This window comes from Leptinotarsa decemlineata, unplaced genomic scaffold (assembly GCF_025532065.1).
Source record: "Leptinotarsa decemlineata unplaced genomic scaffold, Ldec_3_MD MMD2_tig00026336_RagTag_RagTag, whole genome shotgun sequence".
Taxonomy (NCBI): domain Eukaryota; kingdom Metazoa; phylum Arthropoda; class Insecta; order Coleoptera; family Chrysomelidae; genus Leptinotarsa; species Leptinotarsa decemlineata.
In genome coordinates this window covers 12,359,517-12,386,818 of record NW_027412692.1, presented here as the reverse complement: position 1 = coordinate 12,386,818, position 27,302 = coordinate 12,359,517, and the positions used below count along the sequence as shown (strand labels likewise).

Here is a 27,302-nt window from a genome sequence, read left to right as displayed (position 1 = left end):
CAGTTTAAGGGAAAATTGCATTTTTTCTATTTTTAAAATGTATTTTTAATTTAAGTAGGTTAATAATGATTTTTTTAAAGTAATGAAAAAACAAAGAAATTAACGCATTTTTTATTTAATTCAAAGGAGGTGTTCAAACAGGTTTTCGTTATTTTCCAAACATAAGTATGATCTTCTAACTGTAGAACTTAAAACATCACGTAACATCTCTGGTGTAATACTGTTAAATGCGACAGTTACACTTTCTCGTAACTGCTATTCAGTTTCAAAAGAATGTTGGTAAACCCGGTTTTTAACAAAACCCCATATGAAGAAGTCCAGAGGAGTTAAGTCAGGGGATCGCGCTGGCCAAGACACTTCACTAAAGATTCCAATCCACCTTCCAGGAAATCGCTGCGAAAGATACTCTCGAACTTGTCTAGAATTATGTGCAGGAGCACCGTCTTGTTGAAACCAACAGTTATTGACCTGTGCCAGAGGTAAATTATCTAAACAGTCTTCTACATAGTTTTGCAATAAATGAGGGTATCGTTCGGCTGTCAAAGAATTATAGTAAAAAAACGGACCTAGTATTTTAGTTCCTAAAATTGCACACCACATATTAAACCCAAAACGTTCTTGATGTCTTTATATTTTCTTAACACGCGGATTTTGCTGAGCCCAGTAATGCGTATTGCGGCGGTTGAAGATACCATTATTAGTGACCATACTTTCGTCGGACCATATTATTTTTGAAGGGAAATTATAATCTTCTTCACACGCGCGTGTATACCATTCGCAAAAATTTCGGCGCCGTTCGAAATCCCTTGGTTTAAGTCCTTGGCAAATCCTAAATTTATAGGGGTGATATCTATTTTTACGCAAAATAAATTGAGCTGTGGATTTGGCTACTCCTACATTATTTTCGATTTGCCTAGTTGATATTTCAGGGTTCTCAACAACTGCTTGTAAAACATTATTTTGGGCTTCTTCTGAAGATTCCTTTTTTCGAGATAAAACAGGCTTTTTAAATGAACCATATTCTTTTAAATTTCGAGCCAGCTCTAAGAAAATGGACTTACATGGCTGCTTTCTTTCTGGATATGTATTAAGATACATTGCTGCTGTATTTACAGTATTTTCGTGGCACAAAATGTAGCACGTTAGCATGTCAAACTTTTCTTCATGGCTATAATGCTCACCCGGCATATTCGACGATAATAACACAATATTATCTATTCAACAATAACGACAACAGTAACAATAACTCTAAAAACAACAACTCAACAAACAGGCTAACAACAACGACAATTACTATTTTATCGTGTAATTAAATAATATTTGACAGGCTCGGTGACAGGTATTAATGTGAAAGCATTTGTTTGCAACGCCTACTTAAAGATTTTTTTAAAATAGAAAAAATGTAATTTTCCTTTAAACTAAAAAGAAAACAATGGCATGTGATACATCGTTGAATTCGTAATAAAAAATGGAATCAGATACAGGGTGTACTTTTGTTTCGGGTCATATAAAAAATAAATAAAAAATAAATAAAATAAATAAAAAAAAATAAATAAATAAAGTTGATGATGGTTTCTTGAAAACGAAACGTCGGATATAAAATCTAAAAATACCATCGTGTAGTACCTTAAAAGTGCCAATGAAAAAGTGTTTTTCGTTTTTTGATATCTTTTCAAATAAAGTCAGAAAAAAATAAAATTGATATTGTCAAATTCTCGTTTTTCCCAAATATCTCAGCAGGCCATGAAAATTCTTCAAGTTTCTAGACGGCAAGTTTCCTGCTCTGGAATCCAAATTGATTTTTCCGTATAATGTTATGGCGAAGGAGGAATTCATTCATTTCAAGGAACAAATTTACGAAATTTTTAATAAACTTCCAAACGATATCGTTGATCAGTCAGATCGATCAGAGTACGGAATGGATTTATATTGCTCTTGCTTCTTTTATGCCAACGATATGAGTCTGAAGGATGTCACATTCTTCTGCGAGAGAGACCGTTTAAGCAAGCAAAGATAATTTTGATATTTGAAATCGAGGTCGATTTCAGAGTGACCGGCGACTTCGCCAGAATCTTTACAAATTTTTTGGTGTTTCAGAAAAACGAATATAATCAAATGAACTGAATCATCAGATTTTAGAGGATTGGTCCAACAAAAAATTACTCTGCTAAGGCTGTGATATCCCAAAAATGGGTATTTGATGACAGTATAAAGTTGTCAACAATTATGAATTGAATGACTTATAAATTTATTTTCTTCATTCTCTTTTCGTTACACTTCATCATTAAAATATCTGATTCTCTCACTTGCAATTCTCAACAGGAAGTTACGTTCACTGAAAACTGGTTTATTCATTTCCACTAGAATAGAAGCTAAATCGGGTAGCAGGAAAAGTTTGTGAATTGAACTGAAAAGTCCGCAAAATAAGCTAGAGACAGAATGAGCGAAATTATTTCAACATAGATTAAAAACTAAACTAATTCCACCTGAAACTAATACTGACTCAGAGCTTTGAAACAAAATCCGATGAATATAACCTTTGTGGAATGTGATGCCTTTCAAATTGAGATGATTCCCCTTTTGAGAAAAGGATGAATAACTAACTATTAGATTGTTTCAGGAGTTTTTCCCGTATTTATGAGTCTAATTTAAACTGTAATATCACTGTGAATACTTATTCGATTCAATCGAAATCAGCGCCATTTGAATCAGTGCGTAACACAAGTAGATTAATTCCGTCAGCATAAAAATTGTGAGCTTGGGATTCGATGGAGTTGACGAAGATAATGAATATTTATTGAGATACGGAGCTATAAAAATACATGACATTAAAACAAACAAAATTTTTGAAACAATATATTATAACATATTATAATGGGGAAACTCTTTCTTCCTGATATTAGAATAGAGATCAGCAGTTGCCTCCCACAAAGGTGTTGTTTCCAGTGTTTGTGAATGATACAATGAATATTTTCTGTAATTTTCGAATTCCGAATGAACTTATTATTAATTATATACAGTGACTTTCAAAAAGTTTGCACCATACGGGAAACTTTTTTATTATCTTTTATAACTTTTTTCCTAATCTCGGAGGTTCTACCGGCATAATTGATAATAACATATTTGTGTTCTGGTCTTGTGGAAATTGAATACAGTTCTTTCATTATTGATTTTTGTTGATATTTCATTATAATGTTGTTAACTAGAGTGGTGGGTTACTGTTATTTGCAGTTAATATATTAATATAATATTATTATTTATATTATATAATATTATCATATTAATATAGCGGTGAATAACAAAATACCTACCACTCTAGTTAACAACATTATAATGATATATCAACAAAAATTAATAATGAAAGAACTGTATTCAATTTCCACCTTCAATTATAGCTCTCATGATAAAATTTTCTTCAGTTGTTGGTTGTGAATGAGTCCGTTATCACAGACAACGTAATCGATATTCAATTTTTTGAATGAGAAAATAACAAAAAACACTTTCAAGGCCGTCCTTAACGGAAAACAATAATATCTTACTTGTTAGGCGGACATTTATCAACACATGTACCATTATCATCGTAATTCTTGCAAGCGTAGCAATGATCGGCGGAATTAGGTCTCGAACATCCCAAACATTCAATATGGCAGTTTTCGGTGTCAGTTATCTGACAGGATGTGCTGTTCCAGCAATAACCTGAAAAACAAAACTGAACGTTAGGTCATCGAGTTCTAAAATGACGCAAATACTTGTTGCGTCAGTGATTGCGACTGACAAAAATGATTTTTTTTTAAATATCCATTCACCGCATTATTATGTACCTTTGAAATAAGGTGAAATATTTAGATAAAATGAAAGGTGTTATTACTGGCTGATATACATTTCAATCTCCGTTTCAATGCTGTCAAATGTATGTATATCAAGTTGACAAGACAGTTTTTTAAATTTGCAAAACGAATTATTTCACAATTTGCCGCTATTTATTTGCTAATTAGTTGCGGAAGAAAATATTTTTTCGCCCCTTTTTTTAAAAAAATACAAGTTGTCTCGCTAACTTAATATCAAGTTAGCAATACCACTTTTTTATTATAAAGTTTTCCAGAACTTCGACTAGACCAGGGTCTCCAAACTACGGCCCGCGGGCCAAATCCGGCCCGCCAGTGTCATCAATCCGGCCCGCGACAGCCAATGATTACCTAATTGTTGTTACTATTGCTGTGATAAGTTGAAGAAGAAAACACAGAATGATAATTATTATTTACTTGCAAGGTAAAACTTAACGACAGAAATAATGACAAAGACAACTTAACTTAAGTATCTGAGTTTGAGCATATTAATAACTAACAAATAATTGAAATGAATCACAGTAAATCAAAAACACTAATGAGATTTATGTAATTGTGATTTTCCACCGACAATACTTTGTAGTTGTGGATCAATTTCACTTGTACCAATTATCAAAAGAGATTTAAGATGCTCATCGGTTAATTGAGACCTGTAAACATTCTTTGTGTACTTCATCTTGGAAAACGTTTTCTCACACAAGTAAGTAGTACCAAAAACAGAAAACAACCCACGAGCAAATTTATGCAAATTATCAAATTGTTCCAGTAGAAGACTCTTATAAAATTCCAACAAAGATGAATTTTGATATTTGTTCTTAAGCATATCACTGCACCGTAAATCAATAATTTCCATTTGGACTTCCGGAGCCAGGGTTTCAATGTCAGAATCAAAAGGATTTTGAAAAAGCTTAATTTCATTCGCAATGTCATTCATTCGCATCAAAATCTGAAAAACGAGTATCAAAATTTATCTTCAAAGCACTCAAAGTTTCGATTGCAAAATTGACAGGAAATTCAGTCTCTGTAGTGTGGCTGAATATTTACATGTTTCAAAATGTGTGAAAAATTTTTTAAGTAATTGCGATTGAAATAGTATTATTTTCTGCCTGAAGGATTTGATATTGGTGTATAAATCAGGGAGAAGCTGATTTTCTCCTTGCAATCTCAAATTCAGTTCGTGCATATGATTTGTCATATCGACTTCCACATTCATTCACTATTTTCTAAATCGACAAAAGGGCGCTGCTTCTCATTTAAAAAAAATTCGATCTCTGCTCGAAGCCAGCGTACGGCAGTATGATATGGTAAATCATTTTCTCCAATCTGTTGAATGAACTCGCGGAATTGTCGGTGATTCAGCCCAGTGGATCTGATGAAGTTAACAACTGATATGACTGGTTCTAGAACTTCAGACATATCCAAACATTTTCCGCACAAGGACTGTTGATGAATGATACAATGTAAGACTAATGGTTTTGAACCACCATCATTTTCTACAGCCTTTGACACAAGTGCAACTAAAACAAAGAGGAAGATTATAAACTGTTTTAGTTTAATCTTCCCCTTTGAAGATGATCACTTGGTGATCGAAACACGTCTCAAGGTGTTGAAAATAACGATTTGGTGTTGGGAAAAAACTCCAGTAATATTCGATGCCTACCTAGATGATATTTGGGGCAAAAATTCTCGTACACCACTGGTTTTTTGAAGTTTGTTCACATCTTTGAATTAAATAATCGGAAAACATCAATTTTTTTATGAATAAATTCTATGTTAGTACCTACCAAAACAATTATTGAAAATTCGATTATTTTATTCAAATTTCCGCAAGATAATAAACAAGTAGGTTGAGCAATTATTAGGTTATTTCAAATGTTTTGTCCGTTTTTATGAGTCTACTACGACCTGGTATCTCAAATATCGCAGAAACTGAAATGTCTGGGTATATTTTATCCAGTTAGCATTGATGCAACACCTTCATGGGTCAGTGGTCTTATTTTTCTATACTTATATTCGAGTACATTTTATAATTATTCTTTCAGACATGGAGGAGTATAATTAATCTTGTCACATTTCGAGACTGAATATGAATTTTGTATATCTGTACAAAATACCATTAGCCCACCATCACGTAAAATAATTTCTGAACCAAAAAATACTGGATAAATTAAAAATATCTACTACGTAGAACATTTAGTTTTCCAATCTTGGCGACAAGTTCCTAAAATTGAAAAAAATCCAAGTTGCGTCCATCTCTGTTTCTACGTAGTGGTAAGTCCTAAAACGCTAAAATTTAGTATATGGGCGCTTCTTAGGCCAGAAATACGCACTAAGAAAGAATTTTCAAATATTTCATCTGCCCTTAAATTTCCAGTGGGTGAATTTATATTTAGTATCAGCATTGCACCCGTGCGGAGCCGGGACGGGTCGCTGGTATTGTATACCTGAGCTCTGAGCGGAAGGAGGCTACTATATTAGAGAAAATTCACAACTATACAGTCTACCACGATTAAGGAGTTCGGAAATCAATACAAAGATTGGAGATATCGCTTTTTGAATAAAGAATAAATATTTTGTTCAATGATAATTTCTTTATTTGCTCAGTAGTTCACAACAGATGGGAAACTATAAAATACCATATTCAAGAAACAGTTTATTTTTTTAAGGAACCATTTTTTTTTCTAAAAATCATATTTTTTTTGAATTAACATAATGCAAAAAAACATTTTTGAATTGCTTATAAACAATGTATTTGTTTATAATAAATTTATTAATAATAGCAGTAAAAAATTTAAAAAAAAAATATTATCAAGTAGTTTTTAACCATGAGACATTGAAACAATAAAAACGAAAAAGAAAAAATTTTATGTATTTTTTTATGATTTATAATTTTCAATTGTAAATAAAAAAGTAGAAAATAACATTTTTTTTTAATTTTGGCAAAGGTAATTAATTTTTTAGCCTATTAAGAATAACTTCACCAAAGGTAAAAATGCCAGGGTTTCAGTTGAATAATTATAGGGGTTTCAATATTATTATATTTTATATTTTTTTATTTATTATTAATTAAAAAATGCATAATTAATGTGAAAATTGAGATGAAAATGCGAATTATTGTTTATTGATGTATCCTGACGTTACATGGATTTTTTCATTTCTTAATATCCCCATTTAATATGTTTAAATAATTTTTTTTTGTTTTAATGTCAAAGTGACGGAATGCGCGCGGAAGCCAGACTACCCGTTTTTGGCTCTGTTTTCAGGGCTCTGTAAAAATTATAAATAATTGAGATACAGTTTCTGGAGTAGGGACTTTTTTCACGCAAATTTATTGATCTTTTCATTCTATTGAACAAACTAGTAGCCTTTGGATTATCTCTATCCTTAATCGCACCCTTTCAGTCCTATCTACGGGATCGAAAACAATATGTTCAGCTCAATGATTTCAAATCTACTGAATATAGTGTTTCTTCCGGTGTTCCACAAGGTTCAAATCTGGGGCCGTTGCTCTTCAATATATTCATTAATGATATTGCAGATGTTATAGATATGTTATTTATATGCCGACGATCTAAAACTATACTGCCTCATTGAGAACATAGATGATTGTGTGAACCTCTCAGCAAACGTAGGACGGGTTATAGAATGGTGTTATCGAAATAACTTGTCACTGAACCCGGATAAATGTTAGGTCATGTCCTACAGTTTTAAAACAAATATCTTGATCTTTGATTATTCTATAGAAAACGTTTCCCTGGTGAGACCAGAAACATTTACTGATCTTGGTGTCACATTTGGCACTGCACTATCATTTTATAGCCATATCGATAATGTTCTAACCTCCTCCTGTCGTTTGTACGGATTAATTGCACGTAACAGTAGTGATTTCAAAGAAACATCAACCTCAAAAACTTTATTCTATGATTTCATAAGATCAAAGTTAGAATACGCGTCAGTTGTGTGCAGCCCCTTTTATCAATATCACATTGATAGAATAGAAGCAATTCAACGACGATTTTTAAAACTGCTAAGACTAAAAACCGATGGCATTTGCAGTCTCGAAAAAAGTCGTGAATATTATAGTGTTTCATTAACCTATAAAATTATCAAAAGCATAGTTGACTGCCCAACATTAGTGGAAAAGTTTAATATTTGTATTCCTATAATCTGTTCCAGACACCCGAGTACTTTCTATATAAAAACATCTCGCACAAATGTTCTGGAGAATTCTCCGATCCATACCATGTGTAAAGTGACAAATTCTGTTAGCGATAATTTTGATATATTCAGTTGCAAATTGTCAAATATAAAATCCCACTTCCTAAAATAATTGTTTTGTCACCTATAATAAATATAAAATGTGTAGTCTTTATAGTCACTTATTTGTATTGTTTGTAGTGTTTGTAGACTTTACAGTCACTTGGTTGTGATGTATTTATTATACTCTGTTATTTCCTGCTCTGTAATTGGGCTATGACCTGTAGAGTATTGTATTACAAATAAATAAATGAATCTTTTCAGATATGTTTTCAAATATCCAAAATTTTGAAAAGTTTTCGAGATATTCGAAAAAAAACTAAAGCCCCATTTTTTTTCACTTGATTGTTTATAACTTTGATAATTTTTTTCAACGCCTTCTCGGACCTTTCCTTGAACTTTCTAGGTAAAAATACGAATCCAATGATACCTTGGTCGTAATTTTTGGACCCGTCTGTAAAATTTCACAAAAAAAGTATATGTGAACCAAACTAATACAATTGCTTCTTCGAGCGTTCATATTTTTTGGAGTTTTATATATCTATTTTTGGCTCCTCTCCCTCTAAACGACCTGAGGTGCTACCAAGCCCCTTCAACTTGTTGTTCAGACTATATAAATATTCCCAGAAATGAAAAGCTGGATGTTGTTATTGGATAATGTTGTTATTGATTAGGTTGGATTGCCAAAACCAATTTTCTAACACAAACACTCAAACTCCCAACACAAACGGGAAAATAATGTGTATATCAAACAGCTGTAATCTACTAATTCCGTCTTATGTTACTCAAGGGCAAAACATCTCTTTATTTAATTTGATTGTAGGCGTAGTGACACCCCAAGGGAATTTGTCCGCTCAACTTCAGGTTCGTTAATTGAATTGGTTAATTTATTTCAGCAAATGACCCCAATCACTGCGTATTGACACACTGTTGAATAGCTTAGCACGTGGTTGCGCTGATGAGCATCAAGTTTCGAAAGCAATTAGTCAAGCTGTCCGCAAACAAAAGCCGCGTTGTGTCGCAGATACCCAAAATGAGAATAATTCAGAAGCAAATCCGCAGTTTTGCAGTCCTTCGACATGCCACTGAAAGTCGCATCCCATTATAAGTTTGTGTTTCATTATAATTTGTGACAGTTCCCTCCAACAAGCATTCTTCGGAGGTTACTGAATTATTCACATTGTTTAGAAGTGTGCATGATATTTATTAAGTGGGCTGGACAGTTCCTAGGGTAACACACAGATGGCGCTACTAGCTTTAAATCCATATGATTTTTAGTTAACCCAAACCTTCAAAAGACACGTGTACAAATTTCACAGCCATCGGACTGTTAGTTTCTGGGATATAAAATTTCAAGTGAAGCAACTTTTGTTAGAAAATTAATCAAAAACGATTTTCGTATATTAATAAACCATTGTTTTTGGCGAAAAAAACGATGGCAAAGTTACATTAAATGGGCTTTGACTCGCCTCCGCATTCACCATATTTTCCAGAACTGACCCCCAGCGACTTCTTCCTGTTCTCAGTGAGAATGCTCGCTGGCAAGGAACTCGGCTCCGATAAAAGGTAATCCTCGAAACAGGCATATTTTGAGGCTGCAAACAAACTGTACTATAAAAGTGGTATCATAAAATTGTTTGACCGCTATAATCATTTCAGTAGTTCTAGAAGGCAACTATTGCGAATAATAAAATCAAATTTCATCAGAAACATGAATGAGAAATATAGATTTGTGCAACATTTTTCTGAGAACATTATTTGTATGATAATCATCATAACAACAGATCATTATATGCCCACTATTACTGGAAAGTGATGAAATTGTTTGCTGGAGACGAAAATATTTGACAACTATAAAGCAGTACCGCAGAGAGCAAAATAAATTTTTTTATCTTGATGAGACGTGGATAAACGAAGGTTATATAGTCAAAAAAATGTGGCAAGATAAAAATATAACAAGTTCTCGCCAAGCTTTCATAGAAGGCCTTTCGACGGGTATTAAAGTGCCTTCGGGAAAAGGGAAGAGGCTTATAATTGCTCACATTGGAAGCGAAGACGGATTTTTAAAAGAAGGTTTGTTAAGCTTTGAGTCGTGCCGGACGGAAGATTATCATGAGGACATGAATTCGGATGTCTTCGAAGACTACTTCGGGGAAATGTTAAAATTTCTTTCAGCTGATTCGGTCGTGGTTATGGATAATGCAAGCTACCATTCAAGGCGCTTAGAGAAGGTACCAACTTCAGCTTGGAGAAAGCAAGAAATTATTAACTGGCTGTCAAATAAAGGTATTCAGTTTGAGACGAATTCAGTAAAGAAGGAACTACTAGCCATAGTAAAACAACATAAATCTCGCTTCATGAAATATGCCGTAGAAGATGTAGCAGAAAAGTATAAAGTAACTGTGCTGCGCCTACCGCCATATCATTGCGAATTAAATCCTATAGAACTTATATGGGCACAAGTTAAAGGATATGTTGCAAGGCACAATACCACATTTAAAATGAAAGATGTCAAGGTATTGTTTGATCAAGCCATTATGGAAATCACATCAGAAAACTGGCAAAAAGCAATCCAGCATGTTTTAAAAGAGGAAGATAAAATGTGGGAACTGGACAACTTGGTCGATCAGGTGGTTGACCCTATAATTATAACACCAGGGGATGATGACAGTTCTTCGGATGAAGACTATACTGATGTAGAATAATTTAATTGAATTGTAAATATACTGTAGCGGGATAAGCAATCTGGACAGAGACCAGTGTATCAGTGACAGTGACACTTTTGCTTAGGTTAGGGTTTAGAATTAAGGGTAGTCTGAATAATTATTTTCTCGGAAGGTTCTCGAAAATTGTACCTAGTAATCTCTAGAACATTCAATTAGGGTATAAATAGAGTGTTGTTAAACGTTAAGGGAAGTTCACAGTTTTAGTATTGTTCAAGTGTCAAATTGTAATAACGTATCCAGTAAAGTTCTTGTCGTTTTTGTGAATAAATTGATTTAAAGTCCCCACAAGTGTTTCAATACGTAAAGTTCGTTCGTGTGTGTTTGTGAGTATTTCCCGATTTCGGTTCGTATATATTTTATTGTTACATTTTATATTTTTTTAATAACACTGTTCTGCTGTATTAAATTTTTATTTCCTTTAATATAATTTTTATGAATGCATATTCTTTTGGCAATTATCCCACTAGCGCGCCTCTGGCTCAGTATTTATCCGTCGATAACAATGGACAAATCCCTTAAAACAGGGTGATACCTACCTGCTCTTTATGAAACGACATAATTTTGCAATGCGGACTAGGGAAGTGACAGAATTTATTGACGGATCACCCTGTAGCGCTTTTGAATACTTAATGAGATTTTATTACTCAACACTCTTTTGAAATAGACTATAGATATTCACGTGAGAACTATGGCACCAGAGTCAAATAATTTTCGATGAATATAATATTAATAATAGATACGAATGAAGGCGCCTGAAGGAGGTCTTAGATAGTGTCACCATTAAACTCGGTAACATATGAAACATGAAATTAAATCAAGAATAACACAAACACTTGTCACTAACTGGGAGTTGGTACCTGTCAAAATTGCCTTTTTTTTTGGTAAAAACCTAATAATGTTGTTTCACCACTAAATTTCACCATTCACGAAATTTCATAAAGGTGGAACGGTTTTGCTATTTTCAATTAATAACGCATTCATTCAGAAAAAAAATCGATATTTTTTCAGTTCATAGTCATGTAAATTATCCCCTGTGAAAAATAACGCCGGCCGCCGCTGGCCAGGTCGCGCTCAACTCTACTTCTGCTTCTCGATTTCACTTTCTAAATTATCACAGTCAGACATATTTTACTTTTTATTATTTTTAAAAATTATTTATTTAGTGAAACACGAGTTATGTATACTGTAGTAAACACAAGAATAGGTATCAAAACCCAGTGTGGCGAGAGAGATAGCGTAATGCCGAACCAGTGGGAAGAGAATCGCACAGTCGCTTGCGCATGGCGGCCCGTCGTCACGCCAGCACTCTGTTTTAGGCGCGGCTAAAGATGTTTCACATCAAAAAACATAATTATTCCTCTATCCATACAAGTTATTCGTTACCACTGCGGTGGTACACATTATTGAAAAACTTAACTGATTTATTGTATTAACAAGAATTAACCCTGGTAAAATGGGTAAAACATTCAGAAATCAATTAAAATAATTACTGGTTTTGAAGTCAGAATGAAAAATATTTATAAATTTGAAATGATCAATTAAATTCGTATAATAATGAGATTATGGAGTTTCGCCAAAACTATAATTTCAGATAATTATATAATTAAGTTGGCTGGGTGAATGTTATTATTATACCAAGGCAAATTGAAGCGGAAATATGAAGGTAATAATGCATTAGAAAAACAAAGCAGAATATCATGGAATAGTGACAGTTTTTTTTTCACTTTACCAGCCTAGTATTGGATGAACTACTTGAAATAGATATAGAAACAGTAAGTAAAATCACTAAAATGATGTTGAATTGTATTGTTATGGGCGAGATTGATAATATTTTGATAGAATAAAACTATGAAATACGGCAACAAACGAATATGACATCTTGTATAATACAACAGTAATATTCGACGCTATTTTTTTCTGATTTTTTTCACAACCTAATATTAGTTACAGTGACTGTTTTTATGTTGTGTTGTAAAATCAAAAGTGAAATAAATATGAACCGCGGAACCAGGATTCACAAAGGCAAACAGCCGTTATTTGCCTAGAATCCACTTGTTTATGCTAGGAGAGTTTTTGACATCAAACTCTATGTCTTTTTCCTTCAATGTGATTTGTTGATAACAAGTGCAATTTTTTGTATACTGTAAAATCAATGGAACCCATTTTTCAATACGTCCCCAACTAGCAATTTCGTATTTTATAATAGTTGCGGAAACGTTTCGGAGAAACAAATTATAAAACTACATTTCTCCCAGAAATGGTTTCAATGTGTTTATAAAACTGCTATAAATAGGAAATTGGCACCGTTTTATAAAACATATTATTATCAATATTTTGTAAGGCCTTTTACAAACACTACAAAACAGTTTTATAAACATTTTGGCAGTTACTATAAAATTTGTCCAATACTCTTGAAAAGTATAATGTTATGATATTTTTCTACACCCGTACTCTAACAATACACTTATATGACCATAATCCGTTTCATAATGATATCCATTATGATACAGATTTTTCATAACGATACAGATTATCAACCAATAGAAACCCATAATTTTTCAATCAATAATCCTGTTCGTTGTTCGTTGTCAAAATCAGTTTTCATATTACCTACCTATATTATCAAAATATCTGAAAACAGCGATATAGAAGGAATACCATCGACTCCAATATTTTTAAAAGATCAGATTAATTACAGTTGTTATATTCAATATAAATATAATTAGAATCTTTATAGTTTTCATATATCCATGATAATACCATTAAGTTTGTGTTTTTTTTTTGTAAATATGAGTTAATTACTATAAATGTGTTAAATACAAATATAATATTTATAGTTTTTCATTATTTATCGGGTTTAGAAAAAATAGTGTATGCAACTCTCATGTAATGGTTATTAATACACTCGCATATACCATACAAAACTCGCCTTCGGCTCGTTTCTTATCCCGGTTAATGCTCGTGTCTTAATAACCATCATTACATGATCGTTGCATAATATACTATTACGTACTTTTCAGCTGTAAATATCACTATATGTGCGGTGTTTTCGAATTGTAGTTAATATACCATACTATGAAATAGTTAAGAAATTTTCATTGAAGTGACAATATGGTAATGAAAATAAAATAGTATCTGAAAGCTATCCAATAAAATAATTTCATTAAAGCTACAGGGAACAGTTATAAAATAAGCTTGAAATAGTTTTATAAATATCATAAAAATCTCGCAGAAAAATGTTATAAAACTGCTACATAACAATTTACTTTTATAGGAAAATAAGTTTTACAAGTTAGTTGCAAAAACGTTTCTGTGATAATTTCCTGACTATTTCATAATGGTTTTCTAATTTTATTTCATAAACATTTCTATGACAAATGTATAAAACACTTTTACTGCCTACAACTGTATTGTATTCACCGATCATCTAATATAATCAATTAACATTTTGGAAGTAATTATAAAATACTAATAAAATAAAACTGTTGCAACACCTTGGAATTATAAAACAACTTTGCTGGTTGGGTCATTCTGAATTGAATGAGCTATCGCTATTATTTTCAGGAGCTTCATCTCTATATAAAACTAATTTAAATTTGTGAATTCACTAACAGTGTATTTATGTCGTTTCAAGTTGTCTAAAATAACTTCTCCAAATTCATCATCTGTTCTCAGGCTATTCATGCCAAACAAACACATCTCAATTTTCGGAGAAACCTCCCTTCTCAAGAATTCATAAAGCTCATTCGAAATAATCACAAATCATCGTAAGTTATGGCTGTCTACCTGAAAGGAATAATTTATTTGAATTCGCAGAAATGGTCACAAATGTAGGGCGGTTCTCCTCGCAAATCAATAAATAATAAAGTAGTAAGCTGGTCGAACTTAACAGAGGACAAAAAGTTAGGTGATATTGTATAAAGGCGGATTTCCACCGAACGGACTCGCTTGCGATTAGTTTCGTTTTCAGAAATAGTTTCGAAATACTACATAATCCTTAAATTCTTGAGCCTAACACATAGACGGCGCCAGTTTTATTGAATTCACCACTTGTGTAGTTAGTACTAACCGTTGAAAAGTGTTATAAGGACTCCGCTTCATCAGAAACAGCAATTAAACGTTAGTTTGTTGACTTCAAACGTGGTCGTAGAGACACTGATAATGCAGAACGCAGTGGACGTCCAAATGAGGCAGAAACACCAGAAAGCATAAAAAAATCCTTAAAATCGTTCTAAATGATCTAAAAGTGGAGTTGCGTGAGTTAGCTAACATTGTAAATATATCAAAAGAACGTGTTGGCTTCATATTGCATGAGCATTTGACTATGAGAAAGCTCTGTTTAAAGAGAATGTCGCGCGAGCTCACTGTTGACCATAAAAAAGAACGTCTTGATGATTCTGAGCTGTGTTTGGCCATGTTTGAACACAATAAACTAGAATTTTTGCCTTGATATGTGACAATGGATGAAACATGGATCCATCACTTCACTCCGGAGTCAAAATAGTCTAAGATCCGACCATAAAATGACCGTCCCCATCGCGTTACGGGTTGAAATATATTTTAATATATAATTCAATATCTAAAAAAATATATTCCGTAAAGGTTGCCTGAAAATTCAAGTGCAAAGTACAATTAATTAATAATTGAAAAATAATTTTTTATGGACATTGCAATCATTCCGTTACGTTTTAAATTGCATACTAATCGCAAGTATGTATATAACTTGTGCAATATGCATACGATGGGTTGCCTAATTTTTTCCGGTGCGGTCTATTGGGTTGCCAGGTGTGAGCAGGTAAATAAAACTAGGAAATTGTAGCTATCGAGTTACGCGATAAACCTTATATCAAAATAAAGATAATTTTATTGCAAAGACAATGATATAAGGTTGCCTGCGCAAAAATGGTGCTAAATACCGGAGCTAAATGCACGGAGCCACCAGCAGGAGCCATCCGCACATTTGTGGTTTCACTTAATAGATCTTGTGTTTACAAGAAAACTATCAAAATTACCACGGAGGCAGCTATAGCTGGTATGTCATATACCCGGATGTCACGCAGGTAGCTATAGCTGCCTCCGTGGTGATTTTGATAGTTTTCTTGTAAACACAAGATCTATTAAGTGAAACCACAAATGTACGGCTGGCTCCTGCTGGTGGCTCCGTGCATTTGTATTTATTTCTTCTGGTAACCAAGTGTTGCTCATCCTTACACTTGGCTGCACCATACTGATGATGGGCCAAAAGCCCGAAACACGTGTCTATGGTTTGCCACTTCCTTGAGTGCTATGTCCGATTAAAAAACTCCTTTATATATATATATATATATATATATATATATATATATATATATATATATATATATATATATATATTTTGATTGATGCAACTAATTTTCCTTTATTTTGAGTATTTCAATATTAAATTCTACAAGAAGGATTTGAAGCTTTATATCTTCTATTAATTATCTGCGAGCGCTTTCGACAGTTGGTAGTACTGTCATCATCTGGCACTCCTCAAACTGCAGTTTGAGGAGTGCCAGGATAAAATAATTGTTAAGAAGACGAATAGATCATAGAACAGATAAAATTATGGCAGATTTGATACTTTTGAATAATGTAACAATGCCACATGAAGTCACACCTTAAAACAAAATAGTGAACTGAATAGTTACTTGTTGTGGCCGACCTTTCCACATAGCGAACTCTGTTTACAAAAACACAGATAGAACACCGAGACCTATTGATCTTTCCTCCTGCCGACGGGACATTTCATTGTTGACAAAAACAATCGCCAGCGACACAGTCTTCAAAATGTTTCTCATTTTAACAACTCAAGTTTTTGTTTTGTTGAAACTAACACAATTACTGATTTGTTGTGATTTTGTCCGTTTGGTGAAAATCCGCCTCAAAAATATGAATACCATTACAAAGGAAAGGAAGATTGATCTATTTTCTAAATTATGACTGGTTCATAATACACGTTCCTTGATGTGATATGAATAGAAAATGCATGATTACAAATAATTATGCATTTTCCTTGCAGTTTCCTTCAGAGTAATTTTCTTAACTATGTTTACGTCATTACAGAGTAAGCTAGACAGAGTTTTTCACTTGTTTGTCAATTTATTCAGTATCGTAGATGTTTTCAAAAATTTTGTAATATAATAGATATCTTTTTTTTTTTGGGAAAGAAAGTTTTTGGCTTTCTACTACTTCATCTGATACAAAAAAAGGGATGAGAGAATCTGTGTTTTAAAAAAATCTTTTCTGTTGATCAGCTGTCGTCCCCAAATGGTGAGAAACTTGTGCGAGCTAAGAACTAACGAGGTCCTACCTTTTAACGTGTGATTCCTAACACCACATTTCACAATTTCCGTGGCAGATAATAGTTAAGGGAACACGGAGGTGAAGTAACAATTGAAAATTAAGAAGTGGCAATAATGAATCACAAAATGAACTGAATTATTTGAAATGAAAATTTCAAACCTTCACCTTTATCAGTTTCCATAGACAACAGGATGCGGCAAATGCCTGACGGAAAACAATTACTTTCCTGGCTAATATTACGACGGACAATATAATTTGCTCACAGATTTTTTGCAGATTATTCTTGTGTGTCCCCCAGCTGGATCTCACGAAAATCAATCAAGTGATTACGAAGCATTCGATGAATGTGTCGAGGAGAGAATATGCATGCTGTCGAATGTGATGATAATAAAAATAATTAATGATTTTATTGAAAGGTTACTCAGTACAAGAGATACTAACTAAGCTAACAATCGGCAGAATTTAACAACAGCACATGATGAATCGAGAAAGAGATTGTCCCTCCATCCAACCATCAACAGCGAACTCATATCACCTAATACAGAATATTTTGCAGTCAAACTTGAAAGAAAATAGAAAGAGAGACAAAAAGAAAAGGGAGGCAGAACACGAATAGATAGTATGATGAAGAGAGAAAAAAGGAAACGTTGAAGGATTTCAACGATAATTTTGATGATTTCAGTATTTTCTACATACTGTTGTGAAACATTCCTTGAAAAAAGTAGATTCGGCCGCAGAGGAGGCTAGTCCAGTTGAAAGTACGGTACAAACTGAGCTATTAAGACGACAGACGTTTGAGTATTAGTCTGAAGTGTAGTTAAAAGTTTTTGTGTTGTATTTCTTTTCATGGCACTTTTATAAATATAGCTGTTTTTATAATTTTTTTCTGCTTCAGAAAAAAAATATAACGTTGGTCAATATTTGTTTATAACAAATTGTTAAACTAATAAACAATTAAATAATATATACATTTTTTTTGCCAAACTATTTAAAAGTGTAAATTGTGATTTTTAAAAGCAAAATTATTTCTTAAATGATTATTTAAACAATCGAAATGTAAAAAAATCGATTTTTAAGAATTAAAAATCAAAATTGAGAATTTTTTTAATCATAATTACCTCTAGACAACAAAAAATCAAAAAAAAATATTCGAAAATATCGAATTTCTTTATTTGTTTAAAACAATTTAATAAACAAATTACGTAAAAAATTCATATCCTATATTAATAACTGCCATTGTTTAATGTGAAAACATACATAGCTGAATATCAATCAAAAAAAAAATTATCTACAATTATTAGATATTTCATTTTGTAATAGTTATAAAAAATCATAATTAACAAATTAATAAATTTTTATTAACTTTTACATTAGGATCGTATAAAGTATATATATCAAAAGGGCTCCACGAAGTTTAAAATTCATAGGCCAATTATTTATACCTTTTATCTCATTATTTATGCCAACGGAGATTGGAAAAAAAATTTGTTAGTTAACAATTGAATAACTTTCAAAAAAATGGTGATAAAACTTTTTTTTCTACGGGATTCGATTCATTCAAGTGTTGAGAAGAAGATACTACAATTTTTTCAAAATTTCAAAATGACATATTTTATGTTTATAAAAAAATTATTTCTTTTGATAAACTCTCTTTAGCGGCAGCGTGCGCATGGCGTAACAGCCACGTGGAACCCTATTTTCAAAGTCAAATTAAAATTATAAATAATGGAGATAGAGTTTCGGGAGCCGGTACTTTTTCATCGGAAATTTCCTCCTCTTCAACGAGCTTTTTTTAAAATTGCTTAAATATTAATATTTTTTAAGTTATTAACGAAAAACTAAATAGGTACATACAATTGCAGTTTTTTACCTGCACCAAAATCCTTCAAAAACATTTTTCGAATCGAATGAGCTATCGCTCATATTTTTAGGACCTTTATCTCTATTTTTCATGTTTTTGAACTTGTTGATTAGACTATTTCTGCTGAAAAGGTCGACGACCTAATCGAAAGTCAAAGTAACAAAATTCTAACTGAAAATGTTGCTTGAGCTGAGTTTATCAGATGTACGAAGTGAACATTGTAAATTGGTTTCAGTATGTCATACTTGTCACACATTAGTTAATTTTTTGTAAATAATTGATTATTCAATTGAACACTTCCTATATTACATGGCGTCTCAAATCGAAACAATAATGACTAATAATATTTGTACCTTTCTCACATAATTTTTACTTCAAACACTCAATTCATATTCATGTTCAATATCGAAACTGTTCGGGATATATCTGGTGAAGAAATCACCAGTTTTATTCTGGAACTACTTCAACTCACCTTTACAATTGGCAGAGCAGGCATCACAAGTTCCATTATTGAGATTATTAAAATGTATTCTAGCTGCACCAATCCTCTTCCAATCGATTGTGTTCACGAAGCAGATATGAGGACATTTATCCACTTTAACAAGTCCCCTGGCAATGAACATAAGTTTGTCAGTCCCAATCTGAAACAAGATAAAATTTCCGTGAAAACAAAACATTTTGAGAGAAGAAACTAAAGCAAATTCAAATCCAAGATAGAGTGGATGTAAACATTGACATGCCCTACGCACGTGATATTGAAAATCCCAAGAATTGGCTAGGGTCGTATTCAGAACCAACATCTTGTTGATCGCAAATGATATATCATACTGAGGAAAACTTTTTTATAATAACGAGTGAAATGCACAAGTTTTGCAGTTCAACGGGAAAAATGCAGATAATGTGTGTAATATAAAAAGATTTTCATTGGATTTTTCACAGCGCACTCAAGAATTATATGAGAAGAGACGTAATTATTTCTTTATTGATAATTTTTATTTTATGTAAAATCAAAAGGAATATTAATCAAAATTATTCAACTGGATGAATTTGTCTCTTCATCAGTAGTGTCATCCTCACCAATCTGAATTATCAGTGGCTCGATTTGTGCCCCTATTATGTTATCAAGCTTCCACATCTTTGTCTCGACTTCCGATATCACATGCCGAACACACTTCTCCCATTTCTCCGCTGTGACTCTTTTCGAAGCCTCATCAAAAAGTATCTGCAAATTTGAACGTGGTGTTATGCTGAGCTACAAAATTCTTCACAACCGCCCATACTAACTCGATGGGATTGAGCTCGCAGTGGTATGGAGGCAGGCGAAGGACAATTTTGTTCTCATTGACTATGTATTTTTGGTATTCAAGCTTGCGCTCCTTGACAATTTTTAGTAGCTGTACTCTTAGCATTGAGTCTTCAAAGCTAATATTCTTTGATCGCAGCCAATTTTGGATTTCAACCTTCTTTGAAGACGTTGTCGGAATCTTCTCTAACCGTCGCGAATGATAAGGTGCATTGTCCATTACAATCACAGCATTATCCTCCAGATGGGGTAGAACTTTGGGAAACCACTGTTCGAAAGATTCACCGTTCATTTCTTCGTGATAATCGCCAGTTTTCTTCGACTCGAAACACCACAGCCCTTCAGCAACAAACCCATTCTCATTGCCGATGTGACAAATAATAAACCGTTTTCCTTTACCTGAAATTATGAAGAGATATGTAAGTAATTAAAACAAATATGAGGGTTATTTTTTATATATTGAGATTGAGGCAGGTCTTAATATAAATATAAGTTTACCTGATGGATTTGTTAATCCGGTGGATAGTCCATCTAGAAAGGCCCTCCTAGAAGAGGTCACAGTTTCATCGACCCATACTGCAGGGGTAGTATGACCAGCATCAACCCAGGTTTCATCCATTTAATGAAGTGTTCTCTGTTGTTCCCTATAATATTTAATTTTGGTCAAATACTCTCTCCTCCATAACACAATTTTCTCTCTATGCAATAATAAACTATTACGCCCTCGTTTTTTCCATACAATATTCAAATGTTTCAATACTTCATGGAATGTTGACCGCTTATAACTTGGCAATAAAACATCTTCATTTATTTCTGTGAGTACTTTGTCTATCGTGGGTGTTTCATTTCTGAAAAAGTACTCATGCACTTTCCTCCTGATTGCATGTTTATCAGCATCATCTATTGATTTTATAATGGTTTGACGATTCTGATTTGTATTCGGTTTGGAAAATGTATGATTTTGTTTATATTCCCGTAAAACATTGTAAATCGAAGCGCAACACACTTCAATTTTATCGGAAGCTTTCGATACGACTTCATCGACAGTCGATGTCTCAATTTCTTCCATCTCTTTCTTGAACACATTTAAAATTACTTCTTTCATCTCAACAATCAAATGTCTTTTTTGGATCGTTTCCTGGCTGGACTCAGAGGATAGATCACAGTGTCATCAGCAGTGTCTGTACTGGACATCTTGAAAAACAATTTTAAACAATATTCTATAACGCACGCCACACAAACACGCAAACGACTGATTACAACCCTGTGCTGGTACCGAACTCGTACCAAGAAGGCGAATTCACCAATGAACGCTGCCCTTTCCATCTGACACTGGGTGATCACGTGAACATCACGCTTCGGTTTTGTTTTGTTTCACTCTATCTTGAATTTGGATAGACTTAAGATGGTAGTTTTTTTTCTTAATTGAGTCGAAAAACCTCAACGAAGAGCTATTTGCTCTTGTACTGTCTTCCAACCTATAGTACATTCGGTATTGTCTGAAAGTGAAAGAATTTCAAAACTGCAAACATGCCAGTACATTAAAAAGAAAATAACATAGTTGTCTCAAGTAAGTGGCACTACAATTCATCCACAAAGTCACTGAGATATTTCTACCCGTTATGCCAATTGAGAACGCCGCTAAGGAGCCATTGAAATAGTGACTTGCGACAAATATCAAAAGAGGCGGCCGACGCTGTTTATAACATGGCGTTAAAATAGTATCAAAAGACGTCGGACTGGTGGTCTTAATATGAATTTTCCAATAATATATTCCGTATGATGCAAAGATAATTCAAATATCGTGAAAAGTAATTTTGTTGAAATATTTTATTTTGAGAAAGACCATTTATATTGGAAATAGTTTTTTATTTAGGGTTGTTACCTGCTACAGATCTATAAAATAATACAGAATACCAAATTTCAAAATAAATGCAAATGTAGAAAGGGAAAAAATTACTGGATTTGATGAATCAGCTTTTTGGAAAAAAATAATTTGTCAGTAACTTGAATTTATGGAATTTTGCATATAAAAATAAAAATGAATTATCTGGTGACGTTTTAAAGACTATCCATTTTAAATGAGAATATTATAATTTGTAGTTATAATTTGCCTTTTGATGTAAATCAATCTAATATTATTATTATTGACACTGATAATGTCAATTTGATCGTAGGTTTGTCAATGATGACGGGTAAAGTCTTCGAGTTGAACCGCGCTCAAAGTTTTGCACTGTTAAACGTTTCGGCTTCGACTTTGAAGCCATTTTCAAGAGGTACAAAAGTGTGGCTGTACTGAGTGACACCCTTAAGGGTTTTGATGATCTGATCTTGCCAAAGCTTCGAGACGGTATGACCCTCATTGACCCATGTTTCAACTAAATAAAAACAGATTTATCCAGTATTCTGGCTTTCTTAATTTATCTTCTTCATTCTACAATCCCTGATTTTTCAATCAGCTGTATGTAAAAAGAGTGTACTGTTCTCCTAACAGAATGGGCTTATTTCATGCTACGGAAAATGATACTGATTTGCTTATTGACTGATTGAGTTAGGGGTGTATTATACTTATCAAGCCTAATCGGTTCCAAAATCTCTTTATATTTGCAGAAAAAAGAATAATTCGAAAAGCAAGAATTTAAATTGGCCGCGTGTCTGTTGACCAATAAAATTGATCGTGTCCAGAGCGGAGTTGCCAAGTGTATTGGTTTTCAATATCCAATTCGTTTTTTCATCAAGTTTAGTTTGTGTGTGTTTAAAAAGTGTTTTAGAGATATATTTGAATATTGATATGGTGCATTCTTGTGCTGATTTTAATTCTGCGGAAAGGCACAAGAACACAGAAAGCGCATTGGTTTATAGGTGAGCTATTTCATATAATGAGTTTAGGTTCCCAAAGGATGAAATGATGAGAAAAAAAATTGGTGAAAGTAGTGAAAAGAGAGGACTACAATCCTTCCAAGACTTTATAGAAATCACTTAAAAAGTGACGATAAATGAAAGGGAGACGAAAATATTGAATATGATGACACAGTTTCTTATTTCAACTGCAAGTATTCTCCGCAGGAAGTATTATCTAGAGTTGATACTGTTGCTGAAAGTATGAAAGGAAATTAATTAATATTTTTGCAAAAAAATCAAATGCTTTTCATTTTACTTCAATAAATTTCATCATATAATTAATGGTATTACCTCAGAAGCTTTTGTTGGATCAGTTCAAATACGATCAATTCTGTCTATACTTGACCTCATTCAACCTCTCTCTCAAGTTTTGGAAGATTCAACAGATTACCCAAGCGAGCCTATAACGCTTGAATTTAGTAGCAATATTAGAAAGAGGTATGTATGTAGGAATCTTTTTTTCTTCATAATAAATTGCAGTTATTCATATTGAGGATTGTAGAATAAATTGAATATTTGAAATGATTCTTTAATCCAGTTTGCTATATTTTTTGGTTTTCATAACTGTATATTATTAAATAATGCGTAAACTCATAGTTTAGGTAAATATTTTGTGATATTTCGAATTTGTGTACTGATTTTAGATATAGAACATAGTTCCAAACATGATTTTTCGTATACATTTATTTCATGTGTAGAAATTTTCATTAATTGAAACGTTAACAAGTTGTTGCATTAGTACACATTTTATGATATAGGTTTAAACTGTGTTGGCAACACTGAAAAGGTGAGGTTAGAACAGAAGATTGTAACATGGTGGCTGGATGTGAAACAAAACAGAAAAATAAACTGTATTTATAAAAGTAATGTTAATTTTAGTTTTCATTATTCGGGTAACGAATAAAACATGGTGGCAGCGGTGAAACCGATGTAAATACAGGAAAAAGCTTTGACAATTCTTTAGCCTCGTGCCTTTTATCAAAATCACATTTAAGTTTGTGTTTCCTTCTTTCCTCAGTTTCAATCGGAGTTTAAAAAATTTTCACTTGAGCTAAATTTTAAACATGTCACATCAAGTCCTTATTTTGCTAAGTCGAATGGGGAGGCGGAAGCCGCAGTGAAAATTGCGAAAAATTTGATCAAGAAGAATAAAGACTTGTCTATGGCATTATTGTCTTATAGATCCACTCCCTTGCCAAATGGTTTTAGCCCAGCGGAATTGCTGATGTCGCGTAAATTGAGGACTAATTTACCTATATTGCCAAGTAAACTAGATGAATTAGTGGATACTAAATCTTCGATTGAAACTGAAGAAAGAAGGAAACACAAACTTAAATGTGATTTTGATAAAAGGCACAAGGCTAAAGAATTGTCAGAGCTTTTTCCTGGTGATAGTGTTTGGATCACTGATTTGCGATGTTACGGAAAAGTGATTAAAAAGTTAGATGAACCACGATCTTATCTTATTGGAACGAGTGGGGGGAATTTTCGGCGAAATCGTTGGTTTTTGGTATTAGCACCATATGCACAGTTTAGATCTTTTGACAGTCAGACTCAAACAACATTAAGTCAGACCCAAACAACATTACCAGAACCGATGCCCAGTAGTTCTTTACACTCAGATGTAAACTTAGGTAGAAGTGATAATAGTTTTAGTGAGTACACTAATGAATTCGTGGAATCAAAGCTGAAAAGTGCCTGTGAAATTAGTCCGGTTAAGAGTAAACAAAAACCTGAAAGTCCATTAAATAATCGGCCAGAGTGAATTAGAACTAAACCCAAGTGGTTGGTTGATTATGTAAATTAGGTAGAACTGAAATGTATATTTAGCTTTAAGTTTAAAAGGGGAAAGATGTTGCATTAGTACACATTTTATGATATAGGTTTAGACTGTGTTGGCAACACTGAAAAGGTGGGGTTAGAACAGAAGATTGTAACATGGTGGATGGATGTGAAACAAAACAGAAAAATAAACTGTATTTACAAAAGTAATGTTAATTTTAGTCTTCATTATTCGGGTAACGAATAAAACAATATACACTTCCATAAATAAATTGATAATTATAGGCTCCGTAAATGTTTTGGCAATGTTGATTATTTCTATTGTTCCTATTGGTCATTCGAACAAGAAGCGGGAATAGGGTCGTGACGACACCACCGTACCAAATTCGATTTTTAATTATTAATTACGGGAAAACTACAGTACTTAGAGAGATGAAACAAAGTGCACGGTTTTTCAATTTGAAATTTCTATCGAGTGAACTACAAACCAAAAATCATGAAACAAGCTCATTCTTGACGTCTTCGTCTATAACAAAATTGGATCCTCTACGATAACAGAAGACATTCAGGTTAGTAGTTGGACAACGATGAGCCATTTAGGCACTTCTCAAAGACAAATATCCACCAGAAGAAACCATGGTTACTGTATGGTGATCAGCAGCTGGTGTGATTTAGTATATCTCTCTGCAACCGGGCCAAACCATCACATCAGAGTCCGTTTGTGAGAAAATCGAATAAATGTACCAAAAATTACAACAGCAGCATCCTATTGTAACGAAATCGATGAAATTGACGGGTAATCAGATATATCACGTCCTTGGCCAGAGATATAGTGGGAATTATATCCTGTCTGTCTTAATAAGCTATATAAATATTATGCAGTATGTTGATAACAACTATTAATTATATAAACCGTTATGTCAAATTGCCCAGGTATAAAAACTACGACATGCGGCGCAAAACAGTAAATATTTAATTCCTTCACAATCACTCTAATAATTGATTTGAAAATCAATTCTGATTCACCGGGTAGAATCTCCAATCAATATTCCTGTAAAGAATATTACTGAAGTTCAATCTCAACACAAAACCACTATTTTTAACACGTATTTCGATCACCAAGTGATCATCTTCAAGAGGAAGACTGATATCCGCCACCTACGCAGCTCTGTTGAAGATTATCAATCATAATGCTAGTTCTAGGAAAAAGTCATTGTTTTCCATTTGGATCATGCTTGATCAAAGTAAAGCAATCGTTTCAGTGAAGCATTTTTAGTGAATTGAGATAAATTGGCATTCAGGCCAACTAATTTTCTCTCTTTCACATTCAATAATCCATATAATATCACCACTGAAACCACTGAGGGATATTCCTCCTACTTTGGAACGAACTATCTGAATAGGATATTACCAAATATTCATTTTTCCATATATCAATTCATAATCATAAATACTTTGAAAACTCATTTTTTTGTGTTCAAAAACATCGTTTTTGCATTATTAACGCACCATAATAAACAGAACAAACATGCAACCATGCAGAAAAGGGATCTGTCAAGTAGACACTCCAAATTCAAAAAACTGGAAAGCAAACTCCTAAGGAGATGCATCATTTTTCGGGTCTTCACTTCGAGTTGATACAGCTCCTTGGATTGGAGTTGTTCCAATCCGAAGAATATCTATCTATCTATCAGCACCTACGAGCTGCACATCCTCTCCGTAGTCCCCGCATCGTCCTCTTTTGATACGGACCAATGCACATTTGTCTTTGTTGTTGATAATATGCTTATACTCTTCCACCACCCTCAAGGACTGATGGAGATGCTTCTCTTATTATTATTATTCCATCTATTTGTAATCGAATGAATTAATGACCAAAAATATCTTCAGTAAGTTCAGTAACCGATGTATTCCATGAACTGCTCCTTTGATAATACTTCAGTTATGAAATGAAATAGCTAAGAAGTTAGCAATGCATATTCGATGAGTTGAAGAGGAAAAATCCACTTCGCGATATCTTCAAGAAAAATAAATATTTCATGAATATAATTATCATGATTGAGAACAAAGTAGCAGTGTATCCAGTTCCTCGTGAAATAATTTCGGAGTAAATCCAACTTCAACAATTTGTAATGCAATGAGCCAAATGGAAATCGTAACCAACGAGGCGTTGCGGAACTCAACCGATAATATTCCTCGAATTACTCCCTTGGGAAATGGCACAGTTGGAGGGTTAGAAATGCGTTTTCGGTGAGCCATACAAATCATAAACTATTCTCTTCTTCACTGTTATAGATGGA

At 33.1% G+C, this 27,302-nt stretch overlaps 1 protein-coding gene across 2 annotated transcripts in view; it reads right to left on the bottom strand.

Moving 5' to 3' along the window:
- Window positions 1-27,302, bottom strand: part of LOC111518030 (insulin-like receptor) — a 111,192-nt gene that overhangs the window by 33,087 nt on the left and 50,803 nt on the right. For both annotated transcript variants that reach the window (XM_023174351.2, XM_074183175.1), the window contains exons 2-3: window positions 19,489-19,657; window positions 3,540-3,696 (exon numbers count right to left, since the gene is read on the bottom strand). In XM_023174351.2, the coding sequence (XP_023030119.2) occupies window positions 3,540-3,696; window positions 19,489-19,657 (326 nt within the window). The remainder of the gene's footprint in view (window positions 1-3,539; window positions 3,697-19,488; window positions 19,658-27,302) is intronic.